The 12,986-nt window shown below is 43.1% G+C and overlaps 1 protein-coding gene across 2 annotated transcripts in view; it reads right to left on the reverse strand.

The window, feature by feature from the left end:
- syk (spleen tyrosine kinase) overlaps positions 1-12,986 on the reverse strand; it is a 39,031-nt gene that overhangs the window by 11,517 nt on the left and 14,528 nt on the right. Inside the window, exons 7-9 of one of the 2 annotated variants that reach the window (XM_038734199.1) lie at positions 12,604-12,666; positions 11,189-11,270; positions 5,030-5,189 (exon numbers count right to left, since the gene is read on the reverse strand). In XM_038734199.1, the coding sequence (XP_038590127.1) occupies positions 5,030-5,189; positions 11,189-11,270; positions 12,604-12,666 (305 nt within the window). Of the gene's footprint in view, positions 1-5,029; positions 5,190-11,188; positions 11,273-12,603; positions 12,667-12,986 lie in introns of both variants that reach the window. The other variant, XM_038734200.1, reaches the window with a different exon arrangement.

Below are 12,986 nucleotides of genomic sequence, written 5' to 3' on the forward strand. Positions count from 1 at the left end.
CGCTCCACTTCAGGCTGTACATCCTCCGTGTGGACGGGGCCCTGGAGCTCAGGAGGGTCTCGACTGCTCCGGCTGTTAGACCCGCCTCTAGGTACTGTGCCCCCTCAGGGGCCAGACCCACAGTCGCCATATGGCGGGGCAAGGGTGAAGAACCCGGGGACAGCAGGTCTCTCCTCAGAGGGACCCGCCACAGCGGGCCGTCCAGGAGCGACATGATGTCCAAGAACCACACCCGGGTTGGCCAGAACCGGGCTACGAGAAGTAGGCCGACATTGTCCTGGCGGACCCGCTCCAGAACCCCCGGGAGCTGGAGGAACGAGAGAAAACCATAGCGGGCAGTGCGTAGTCTCTTGAGACGCAAACAGATCCACGTCTATGGGGCCGAACTCTTCGCACAAGAGCTCCACCACTTCGGGGTGAAGTCTCCATTCCCCGGGCCTCAGCCCCTGCCTCGACAGCAGGTCTGCTCCCTGATTCTGCGTCCCCGGGAGATACATCGCCCTGAGCGATAGTAACCTCTGCTGGGACCACAGGAGGATCTGACGCGCCAGTCTGTACAGAGGGCGCGAGCGCAGACTGCCCTGGTGATTCAGATAGGCCACCACCGCTGTGTTGTCGAAACGAACCAGGACGTGGTGGCCTTGGAGATTCGGCAGGAAACTCCTTAGAGCCTGGAACACTGCCAACATCTCGAGACAGTTGATATGCCACTCGGATTAATACACCTGCCAGGATCCCCTTGCAAAGCGGCCGTCCATGACCGCGCCCCAGCCCGTCAGGGAGGCGTATGTCAAAATGACCAGCCGGCGACAAGACCCTCCCAGCACGGGCCCCTGGGACAGGAACCAAGTTTCCTTCCAAACTGATAGGGAACGAAGACACTTGCGCGTAACCCAAATCAGACAGAGAGGATTTCCCCTCGGGGAAAAACCCTTGGTCCTTAGCCACCACTGCAGGGGTCTCATGTGCAGCAGTCCAGATGGTATTACACTGGATGCAGCCGCCAGGAGACCCAACACTCGTTGAAAGTGTTTTATAGTGATGGCGTGGCCTAACTTCACCCCTTTCACGGCAGCCAATATAGTATCGACACGTGCCGGAGACAATGTGGTGCGACATGGCTGGAGGGTAACGCCGGCTCCTCCGGGGAGGACGCAAGTCGAGGGGAGAGATAGCTCGCAAGCGCATCCTCCACCCGAGGCATCCTCCCATAACCACAGTCCCTAACCCCCCATCACATTACTGTAGTTCAGTGATCGGGGTGTGGAAAGCCATGTAGAGAAGGGTCTGCCCCATGATTACTCAGTTCATCATGTAAATCAGGAAAGAATGGCAGAGACCGGCGTGGAGGTGGTGCGTGGTGCTTAAGAAACCTTTCATCAAGCTTACCACTAGCCTGTGGTGTCTTCTCCTCCTGTGGCCAGTTGATGTTGAGCTTAGCCACGGCTCTAGTCACCACCTCCAGCAGCACGTCATAGTCGGGCGCCGCCAGATGACGCCGCCCCGACACCCGGAAGTCATCGTCCACTACGCTGAGCACGTCCGCCTCCTCGGAGTCGGATTGCTGCAGCGTCTCTGGATCCAAACCGCGAGCGGGAGAAGCCGAGAACGGGCTCCCGAACGAGGAAAGGAAGCGTCGGAGCCAGCGGATGACGGTCGGGAAAAAGCCTCAGCCGTCCCGAAATCCTCCGACAGATCACGCTGTGAACCCCATGAGTGAAGCCGCCGGGCCGCCGCAGGGCCCACGCCACGGGGAAAACACATCTGGCCATCCTCAGAAAAGAGAGCCATGCGGGACCTCAGTACCCGCACGGAAAGGGCTTCGCAACGAGCGCAGGCAGCCCCCTCGAGAGCTGCCCGGGCGTGCTCCATCCCCAAACATGAGACACACATCTCATGAGACTCTCCGTGATGTACCGAGGGCAAGAAAAAAAAACACACCTTCTGTACATCTGGTTGCCGGACATGCTGGTAGACTTCTTCTTCAGGTAAGACACACTGCTTGTAGGACTGGAGCTTTCTTCAAACAATATACAGAGCGCCTGCTGAATAGAAAAAAGCTAATGATGAGGAGTATAAAGCACACCTGTACACAGGTGTGCTTTATACTCCTCCGGTTATTCCGTCACACCTTACCGTTCTAGCAACAAGCCAATAGGATTGGAGTGATTTCATTCACGTTCAGACCTGCTTCGCCTAGAGGCGTTCCCATAGTGTCGTAACCGACGCAGTTCGAGTTCCCTCGAAGGGGAACCCCAGAGAATCCCTAGCAAAAAGCCAGGATCGGGCAGCTAGCGTGGGACCCGTACAACAGGCCAAAAGCAGGCTGTCGACAAGCAGTAAGACTTAACACACGTTCTGTGATCAGATGTCCATTTCAACTCCTAAACTTTAGCATTAGTTTACTTTCATTAGCTCTTCTATGCCGTATGAGTTAAATGCTTCCCACAATCGAACCTCCAGGCTCAATTCTCATAAATTTATTAAAATGCATAACTAAAATTTTTTAGGTCTGCTACAACCAGCATGCAGGCTGTGGCTTTTCATTCAGACATGTTCAGGCTCTGTTACTTCAACATTCCCATCTCAGAGGCAGATCAACACTGGCACCGTACCTTTCATTCATAACTGTAAGCCGTTTTACTCCCCCTGTGAGTTTGCTTAATTCACTCTGGTCGGTGTTTACATTCCGCCCCAGGCCAACGTTCAGGACGCACAGAGCATGCTGGCCGACCAGGTACTGTGTGTGAGTAGCTTGTTATTGTTCTTGGTGACTTTAACAAAGGAAAGCTCTGCCAAGAACTCCCCAAATCCAGACAGTTTATAAAGTGTTCAACCAGAGAGGGGAACACTTTGGATCACTGCTACACCACAGTTAGTAGTGCCTATCACGCCGTCACACGCGCCCCACTGGGACACTCTGATCACGTCATGGTCAACCTGATTCCTGCATACAGGCAAAAAGCTCTGTAAACCTGTATTGAGGACATCAAAGAAATGGACCAATGAAGCTGTAGAGGATCTTCAGGCGTGCTTGGACTGCACTGACTGGGATGTTTTCAGGACTGCATTCCAACACGCACCACTCAGACAGCTGAGGTTGGAAAATGATGAGGCATTTAGGAGTGGGGACCAAGCTGGGTGCAGGGCGTTAAAGTACAGGTTTAGAAAGGAGGTGCCAACAGGTCTGTTGATGATGCAGTAAACATGGCCCTTCACTACATCCTCCAGCTCTGCTTTCAACACCATCATCCCGGCCCTGTTGCAGGACAAGCTCTCACAGCTGAACGTGCCTGACTCCACCTGCAGGTGGATCACAGACTTCCTAACGGACAGGAAGCAGCACATGAAGAAGGGAAAACATGTTTCTGACTCCAGGACCATCAACACCGGTTCCCCTCAAGGCTGCGTTCCTTCCCCCGTTCTCTTCTCCCTGTACACCAACAGCTGCACCTCCAGTCACCAGTCTGTCAAGCTCCTGTTTGTTTGCAGACGACACCACCCTCATTGGGCTCATCTCTGGTAGGGATGAGTCCGCCTACAGGTGGGAGATCGACCATCTGGTGACCTGGTGCAGCCACAACAGTCTGGAGCTCAACGCTCTGAAGACCGTGGAGATGGTCGTGGATTTTAGAAAGAGCCCAGCCCCACCCTCCCCCATCATCCTGAGTGACTCCCCCGTCGCCACTGTGGACTCCTTCCGCTTCCTGGGCACCATCATCTCCCAGGACCTCGAGTGGGAGCTGAACATCACCTCCCTTACCAAGAAGGCCCAGCAGAGGATGTACTTCCTGTCGCAGCTGAAGAAGTTCAGCCTGCCAAAGACAATGATGGTGCGCTTCTACACCGCCATCATTGAGTCCATCCTCACCTCCTCCATCACCATCTGGTATGGTACCATATGTCTCTGCACATGTAAACACTATTTCATTTCACATCATGCACAAACCTGGCATATTGCACACATTTGTTGTTAATTGTTAATCTTTGTTGTTGTATATTTTTATATTGTCAATTTATATATTTTGAAGCAATACGTCTGCACTACACAAACCCAGAATAACGCACATGTTCAGCAAATAGTTGTATATTCTGCAAATAGTTGTATTATTTTTCTCTATTCTTTTTAATTTTCTTTTATAACTTGCATTGTCTATTCCATATTTATATACAGTATTTCTACATTTATTTATGTCAGCTGTATGTTTGTCTGCGTGTAGCACCTTATCACCAAAGCAAATTCCTCGTATGTGTTAAACACTACTTGGCAATAAAGCTCCTTCTGATTCTGAATCTGAAACTGTACATTTGGGTTTTGTCTAATTGAAGCTACAAGGCGTTTGATTAATAGGATAAATAAATAGGGTTATATGATGATATTCCTTGTTTAAATCCCAGAAAAGAAACACAGCTCTTGTAACCTGTCAGCCACCTTTCTCATCTAATGAGGCTATGATGCATGGTGTTTCAAGATGGGATTGAGTGGTGTCTTTGGATAGCTCTATTGAAGGTTGGCAGCTCCAACACTGTTGGAGAATTTGAATTAGAATTTTCTTTAGAGAAACTAGGTAGGTAGGTAGGTAGGTAGGAAGGTAGATTTATTGTCACAATACAAGTTGTAGAGTGAAATTGAGTTTTGTAACTCCCTTCTAAAACATAGCAGACAATATACATTAATAAAGAATCAAACTAGAGAAAGAAATGTGATTGGTTATCTAGTTATCTTATCTTTTATTTTAGTCCAATTTTTTTTATTTTAAAAATTCACTGCAATTGTAGGTTGTTTCCCCTTTATGCTGTTTAATTAGTTTGGTAGTATTTTTCCAATTGTATCCTGAAGCTCAATTACTGTAACTTACTATACTTACTGTAAATCATGAGTATGATTTATGATTAGGAGAATAATATCAATAGGGTATTATGACAATATATGACAATCCATAATCATGGTATCATAAAATACTGGGTAATTAAAGTGGAGAAATGGTGCTATTTGTATGCAGGTGTAATGTGATGTGATTTAGCATACTTCCTCATCTTGTAGATGCCCTTCATGACTGTACCAAAGTTCCCAGAGCCCAGTTCTCCATCCTCCAAGAAGAGTTGGTTGCGATCGACCGTGGAACTCCGGAGTTCATCTGGATCTGCGTATGGACTCTCATATACCTCTGTGTCCATTGGCATGGCCTCTGATGGAGAAATTAACATGTCACATAAGATGAATAGTGATGGAGTGACTGACACATCAGTCTGTCTTGCAGGGATGTACTGGGACTGAAATTCAGCCCGGGACTTTGAGACGGAGAGGCCTTTTATGCGAGCACCATGATTTCTTTCCCAGCCCTGCACACTGCCCCTGTACCTGTCACTGTTTCTGGTTCCATTGACCTCCTCCTGCTGCTTCTCTTCATCGTGCTTCTCATGCAGCTCCTCCTCTTCCTTCTTCCTTCAACTGCTGTTTATAATATAGCCATGAATATATAATATAGCCTATATGCCTATACATAAATGCATTTATAAATAATCTCAGGTTATAGACTAATAGCATTACTTAGCAGTGCCTGTGCTGCCACAGAGATCGCAGAGATCACAAAACTCCCAGCTGGAAAGTAAACTCCTTTGATCGACGCCTTTGAGCCAATCAGATTTCAGCAAAAACAAGGATCGGTCCAAGTTCGGAGGGGCCGCATGTATCCCCCCTCTATATTGAAAGTATTGGTTTGGTCCAGTCTGATAGACACAGGCTGTGTCCGAAATCACCCACTACTCACCATATAGTGTACTATGTAGTAAGCTCACCATTTTGTGGTGCTCTACGAATGTACAGTGAGAATTATTATGCCATGTATCCCAGAATGCATTTTGAAAAGTAGTGTACAACCGATGGTCACTAACCAAGCCCTATATACCATCATGCATTGCGCTGATAGAAAAAACACTGCCCGATGGCAATGACGCAATTAACGGCGCCGAAATAACGATCGGGGTAGTGCTCGAAAGTGTTGTTTTAATAATGCGAGTGAGCTCACTATATATTCCTCTACATACAACTCTCTACATATAGTAGTGAATCCAAAGTTTCACAAGACCAGATTTTTTTGTCCATCACAATTTTTCTGTACATCATCCAGATGTCTCTTGATTTAAGTTAAAACCTTAGAAAATTACTCAGAATTTAATGACAGAATAACAGCAGTACGAACGTTAAAACTATCTTACAGCTGTGGGTCTTTGCCGTTGTTGCTGGACTCTGCCGTGTTGGCTACAGAGGTCTGCATGTCTGAGGGCTCTGTGAGCTGATCTTGCCGGCTGGCTCGTTAGCTTTCCCCCGCGGGCTGGTTCACTAGCTCCCCCCGCTGACAGTTGCGTAGCGCCACTCCGAAAATGATTGAGCACATTTTTGATTTCGCCACATTTTTAGTAAAATTGCCAATATTCGACGCCTACACAGTTGATTTCTCACCTCAAAACTTCTCAGAAGTGGATATAGTGATGAAACAACATATGAAAATAGTAAAATAAACGTTCTGTTGTCGGCCTCTCTCTCAGCTTCTTTCCGCCCCTCGCTTGAATGCCGAAATGAATGCTGGGATATCTCTGCCGTCAAGTTCACACAAGTTACCAACCGATGCATCTTCGGTAAAATGGGCGTGTCAAGAACACTTCCGGGATTTTTAACCATTCTTGCCAAAATGTAAACTTGTGTATTGGGAAAGTACATGGGCCACAAAAGATGACGTTTCACAAGAACACAAGAACAGAAGTACAGACAAGAACACAGATTGAGAAAGGCCCAGTGTTCGCTACAGCCAAATGGGAAGCTTCCGGTTAGCAAACTGATGCAAACGCGCAAGTCCCTTAAACCTGCATTCTATCAAACAGCCAGCGACTTTTCTTTTGCAAAAAGAAGTCCGGCTCCATTAGAATAAATGGTAAAATGACCCATTTCAGCTGATTTATTACCTGAGTAAACACTTTCCTAATGAGTTAATGGTCTCAATCGCTAGTGTCAGTTCATTCAGTAAATTATTGTCTCATTTAGAGGAAAATAGACCATAAAGCAGAGTATGCCTCAGGGCGGGATTATCTATGATTGACAAGTCATTACCATAGCGACCTGTCAATCAGGCTTGAGTGACTCGTACCCATGGCACTGTGTAAATTTTGTTAGCAGCTGGCTATTCACTTTCTCTGGTGATTACATTTATTTTTAAGCCTGTTGTTTGCTAGACAAATTGTCAGCCCTGTTAAAATGACAGAGAACGTGAATAACAGATGCACCTAGCAAGCTGGCTAGCTCCACACACGGCCATTAGCTCCACTCTCTCATCCAAATATGGTCAAATATCAGCCAAACTCAGGGCTTCAAAATGGCAGTCCACAAACCGAGTGACATCACGATGACTACGTCCATTTCTAATATACAGTACTCTTGAACAATTCAATTCAGTTTTATTTATATAGCGCCAAATCATAACAACAGTTATCTCACAGCGCTTTTCATAAAAGAGCAGGTCTAGACCGTACTCTGTGATGAACACCATCTGGTTTGACCTGAAATGGACCAGCTGTTCAAGAATGTTCCCAAAATTCCCAATTGCGCCCCTGCTGTCTTGTACAGTATGTGAACTTGTAATCCAGAAGCCTAGATTGTCAGTGGCTTCACATACATTCAAACATTTCAGTTTGATCATTCTGTAGGCACCTTACTCTGTCATTGGACTGAGCCATTTTGCTACCCATATCTTCTCCATATCTGAAGTTTTTGTCAAGTTAATATGAAGCTTCAGCAGTCGGAGTTAGACAAATAAGTTAAGTACAGATGCGTGATAAGTTAAAAGAAAAGCCAATATGAATTGTCTTAGTATAGATCAGGCCACCACGAGTCTCCAGAACAGCTTCACTGCTCTGCCGTGAAACTCTGTTGGACAGATGAACACCGTTCCTCCACATCATATTTTTATTAATTAATATATTTATTATTATATTCCCTTATTTATTTTCAATCTTTATTTAATCAAGTAATGTCAGTTAGATAAAGACCTCTTGTGCAAGAGAGAACAGCAGATAGAAAGGAAAACAAACATAGTCAGACATAAAAGGACATCACTAAATAGATCTGAAGATCAAAGTTCATATCATTTGGGCTTATGGTGTACTACAAACTACTCAGACTGCTGAAGTGCATTAGAAATTGTAATTTTAATAGCTAATATAAACAGGAGGAATGACTACGACAAGGAAAAATTGTGTTCATATGGACATGCCACTTTAAGGCTTGGTTAAAGGAAGACTAAGGTTTTCCATCAGCCAGCAGTGATGGGATAAGTAGAAGCCATAGTCACAATTTATAATTTCCGTTCTTTTTTAAAGGTCCAGTGTGTTATATTTCTGATGCTCTATTGAAAGAAATACAATATAAGATCCATAACTATGTTTTCAGTGGTGTATAAAGGCCTTACATAATGAACCGTTATGTTTTTATTACCTTAGAATGAGACATTTATATCTACATAACCGCTGTGGAGGTTGCTGTATTTTGTCATCATGTTTCTACCGTAGCCGTCAACGAACAAACAGGCTACCGAGAGCGTTTCGTCATCACGCCGTTCTTCTTCTGCTTGTGTAATTCTGGTAGTGTAGACGCCCGTCACTACATTAAATACGTACAAAGAAAAAGAAGAGGGAATAATAATAATAATAATAGTAATATACAGTCTCTGAGTAGTCTTCTGGTTTATTAGAAGTAAGAAGAGAAGAGACATTTGGACAACTGAAGGAGCACACAGGTGTTATATAGCACGAGAGCCGACAGCCAGACGGAGTGGGGACAGACAGCTGAAATCACGGATTTTGTGGATTTTCCCAGATGGAAGGCTATAAAGTTAATGTGGGACAGATGTTTTCAAAGCGGCGCTGAAGTTGTCTGTTTACTGCTGGACAGGTAATTAACTTTGTTTGTCAGACTTTAGCAATATAAATGCAAACTGTTGTTTGATAGCTTTAGCAATTAGCTGGCCATAATCACAGAGAAACTTAACATGTTTCCCCTGTCAGTGATGTGAAATATGGATTCATTTCATGTCGCCTACTTATTCTCCAGCCTGTGGTTTGGCTTTGCTGGTTACGGTTACGTTAGCGAGACAACCAGCTGATCAGTAACATTAATTGGCAATAAAACCGTAATGTTAGTTTAGAGCATGGAAGCATCAGCCAGCTAAACTTTTACTGCGCTGAAAAAAATATGTAGGTGGATTGTAACTTCATGTAGTTCTTCTCCAGCGCTCTGTTATGGCTTTGTTTGTGGACAGAAATGTACCATTACCTTCCTGAGACAAACAGATGATGAATATTATTGGTAATGAAACGGTAACAGCATGGAAGCTCAGATCAGCAGCTAAACTTCACATCTTACTGCCCTGGTGGAAAACATGTATTTCTTTTTACTGCTAATGGTGATCTATAACAAGACCTGTGCCTCTCAAGTGACCAATAATGAATACTTTCCGAATTTGCATTTAAAAAACCTTATTGGATATTGCGTCCCACTGTGCACACAAATATATAATTTGTACTTTCACATGTTAAATTCCCATTAAAAATGTTGCACCGTTTTACCACAAGCTGAAATTATGTCTGTTATATTTCTAAAAATTAAAAAGACATTTTGGTAATATTTGCATGCTTAGCGAGGGGAGCCTTGATCCTCCCCAGCTAATGCCTTTGTAAACTTCATGTATTATGTGGTTTAGAATGGGCTGTGGTGCAGAAACAGTGAAGCTTACATTGTCCTGGTATCTGTCAGTGGTCATACTGGATGCACTAGATGTGATAGTTTTTGAGAATTTCTTCATTTTCATTTTCTTCTATGTTAGTCCAGATGAGCCAACACTCCCAAGATGTAAAATAATGTATTACAGGAGTATGAGACATCATGTAGCACTTCATTTCTTCATGTGGCTGTTGTTTATTAATGAAAAATTAACAATAATATTCAAAAGAACATTTGGTTTTACATAATTTATATCTCTTTTATCTCATAGATGACATCTTTGTCCTGTCTCAGGCACCATAGCTATACTGCTGGCATGGGTAGGGGAGTGGGGGTGCAATTTGCAACACTCACCACTAGATGTCACTAGAACTTACACACTGAACCTTTAAATGTACTGGGATCCTTGCATCTTACTTGCTGAGTTATTGAAGTGCCTGTAATTAGGTTTGCAAAGTGAAAAAGCCCAAAGTCCAGCCCAAAGGGAGTTCCCATCTCCCACAGAAAACAGCTCGTTTGTAGTCCAGCCGTTTCCCTTTCATCCCTGTGACGTCACAGAGACGAAAGCAAAATGCGCCTCATATAATGCTCGCCAGGCGGCTACTCTGACTCACCCTCAAAAACACTGGTGGAAAAACTGAGCTGCAGCACACACCTCCTCTCCCTTCCAAACACTAGCTACCCTCCAGGCAGTCAGTGGACATAAAGTTGTTACTGTGATGTAGAGACAGAGCTCAGTTAAAACTTTATGGATGAAAGATACTTTTGTTACAGATTAACAGTTAACTAAATGCATAGCACTGAAAGTGTATTCATTAAAAAGGCTTTAATAGACAACAATATTTAAAATGTTTAAATTTGTTTACTAATGCTTTGGCTAAACATATTAAATAACCATGAAACTGACAGCCTTTCATCCCCATCAATTACTGTCATAAATAGCCACCTATAAAAACTGAGTGTCCCTAGCCTACAATATGATAATGTCCATATTGAAATGTAAAACTTCTAGTTTTAATTGACTTGGCCTATAATGTGTAATATAATAAGTGTTGGCTTCCACCTCGGACAACAACTTTTGCTCCTTCTCCATGATACACCTCTAGACAAATGTATTTCTTTATGTAGGGAAATTGGAGCATGGCAGTATACTGATGGAAATAAATTTAGAATGATTCTAATTCACTACAATGCGCACTGCTGTAAGAACAAAATTGGCCTGTGTCCAACAGTAAATATGTGTGCACATATTAGTGAACCCAATGGGTTGTTTAATTTGCACAGACTGACCCTTTAAAGGGAAAGAAAATATACATCTGTACATTTCTACAGAAATCTAAATAATAGCAGACACTGAAAAGAGTGTGCAATACAGTATTTTTACAATACAATATTTTTACATTTTAAATAACTTACCTTTGCTGGCTTCTTGATTGTTGGGCACCCTGGTTTCATAAGGATTGTGATTATCTGTGGTGTTGTGTCGAGGTCCTATTCTCTGTTATCAGTTTATCAGAAAAGAGAGAACATTGAGTAAAAATAAAGCATATTTTCACAGTGTACACTGCTGAAATATAATCTACTCTAAGTAAATTAATTCAATACTAAACAACAATAAAATGTTACTCTTTATGGAACCTGTCAGAACCACAATCAGAAGAAGCTTTATTGCCAAGTAGTGTTTTACACATACAAGGAATTTGCCTTGTTGATAAGGTGCTACACGTAGACAAACAGTTTACATAAATAAATGTAGAAATATATAAATAAGGAATGAACAGTCTGGAAACAGTTTTCATTGTAATTGTTTTATCTTTAAGACTCCTGAAAATTATATTTTTGTAATTTGTGTCAAATTGTGTCCCCAAATTGAACAAAGCATTAAATGTTAACATTTTATTTTACTGGTAATAATTTCCTAGAAAGGATCTGATATACGAATCTGATTTCTTAGGAAAGATTCTGGAAATTACTATATAATTTGATATTAATAAGGACAACCACATTTGTGGCATCATACAAGGGACTTAAAGCTGGAGTGCATGACTTTTACATATATATGAACGTCCGTTACATTCAAGCCCTTGCCAAACAAGTTCACACAATAATGATTAAGCTGATCACTGCAAGGTAAGTCTTTAATGTAAATCTGTTTATGGCAACATTCCCATGCTGGCGCACCAGTAATGACGGGTTTTACGCTAACCAGCAATGACTGGTTTACCAGAGCTGAAGGGGGAAGTAACTCAGAGCCACATAAAGTGTAGCTTTTTGACTTAGAATTATACATTTTATTACATTTATCTGACACTTTTATCTAAAGCAACTTACAATTGCTATACATATCAGAGGTCACACACCTCTGGAGCAACTAGGGGTTAAGTGTCTTGCTCAGGGACACAATGGTGGATGGGTCACAGTGGGGGATTGAACCCGGTAAATGTGTATCAAAATCAGTTTTATAATAATTGTTTATAAATAGTAACAAATTAGATTAGTTCATACATAGTGAAATATTAAGAAACTACAGAATGCATATACAAATTGCCTGTGAAGATTGTCAGTCATCCTGGTTGTAGTTAGAGATAGCCATATCATTTTTCTTTTTTCTTAAAACTCACTTCAAACCAAACTAAACCAAGTGCACAGTACACATAAAAGGAGCAAGCTATGTACTGGGACACAGACTAAGACTGCTGTGGTTCAGGATGTAATTGCGGTGAGTAACCTCTAGATGGTGTTAGATTGTAGCCACAAAAGCGGGCCAACTATAATGTCAGACAAACTGCACACTACTGTGACCAAAAGGTGAGGAGGCAGGAGGAGTGCACCTTTTTTCGGCCAGGTATGGGAACAGTTTTGAGTCTGGAGAGAATTCCACCTGCTGCATTGTGCTAGAAAACAAAATGTAAGAGAGGTTATCAGAAGGGGACCTGGTACTGTAATTGCCATGCATATGATCATTACAGAAAAAACAGATTTAAGGGAAAGGTTCACTCCAAAGAAAGATGTGTCAAGTTTATCTCTTAGAGCATACACTGAGACATCTTACTGACTCATTCAACTGCCAACTACAGAAAGTAGAAATATACTGTATACAACATTTCCATGTTGGTTTCTCTGTCCAGTATGGCTGTCTGGAGGGAGACAAAAATGAAAGGGTTGGTTCTCCTGGTATTTATCCATGTAGACAGATTATTTGCTCAGGTTCTGA

The sequence above is a fragment of the Micropterus salmoides genome, unplaced genomic scaffold (genome assembly GCF_014851395.1).
Source record: "Micropterus salmoides isolate LMB-PRFRI ecotype aquatic unplaced genomic scaffold, ASM1485139v1 Ms_hic_scaffold_20, whole genome shotgun sequence".
Classification (NCBI taxonomy): Eukaryota; Metazoa; Chordata; class Actinopteri; order Centrarchiformes; family Centrarchidae; genus Micropterus; species Micropterus salmoides.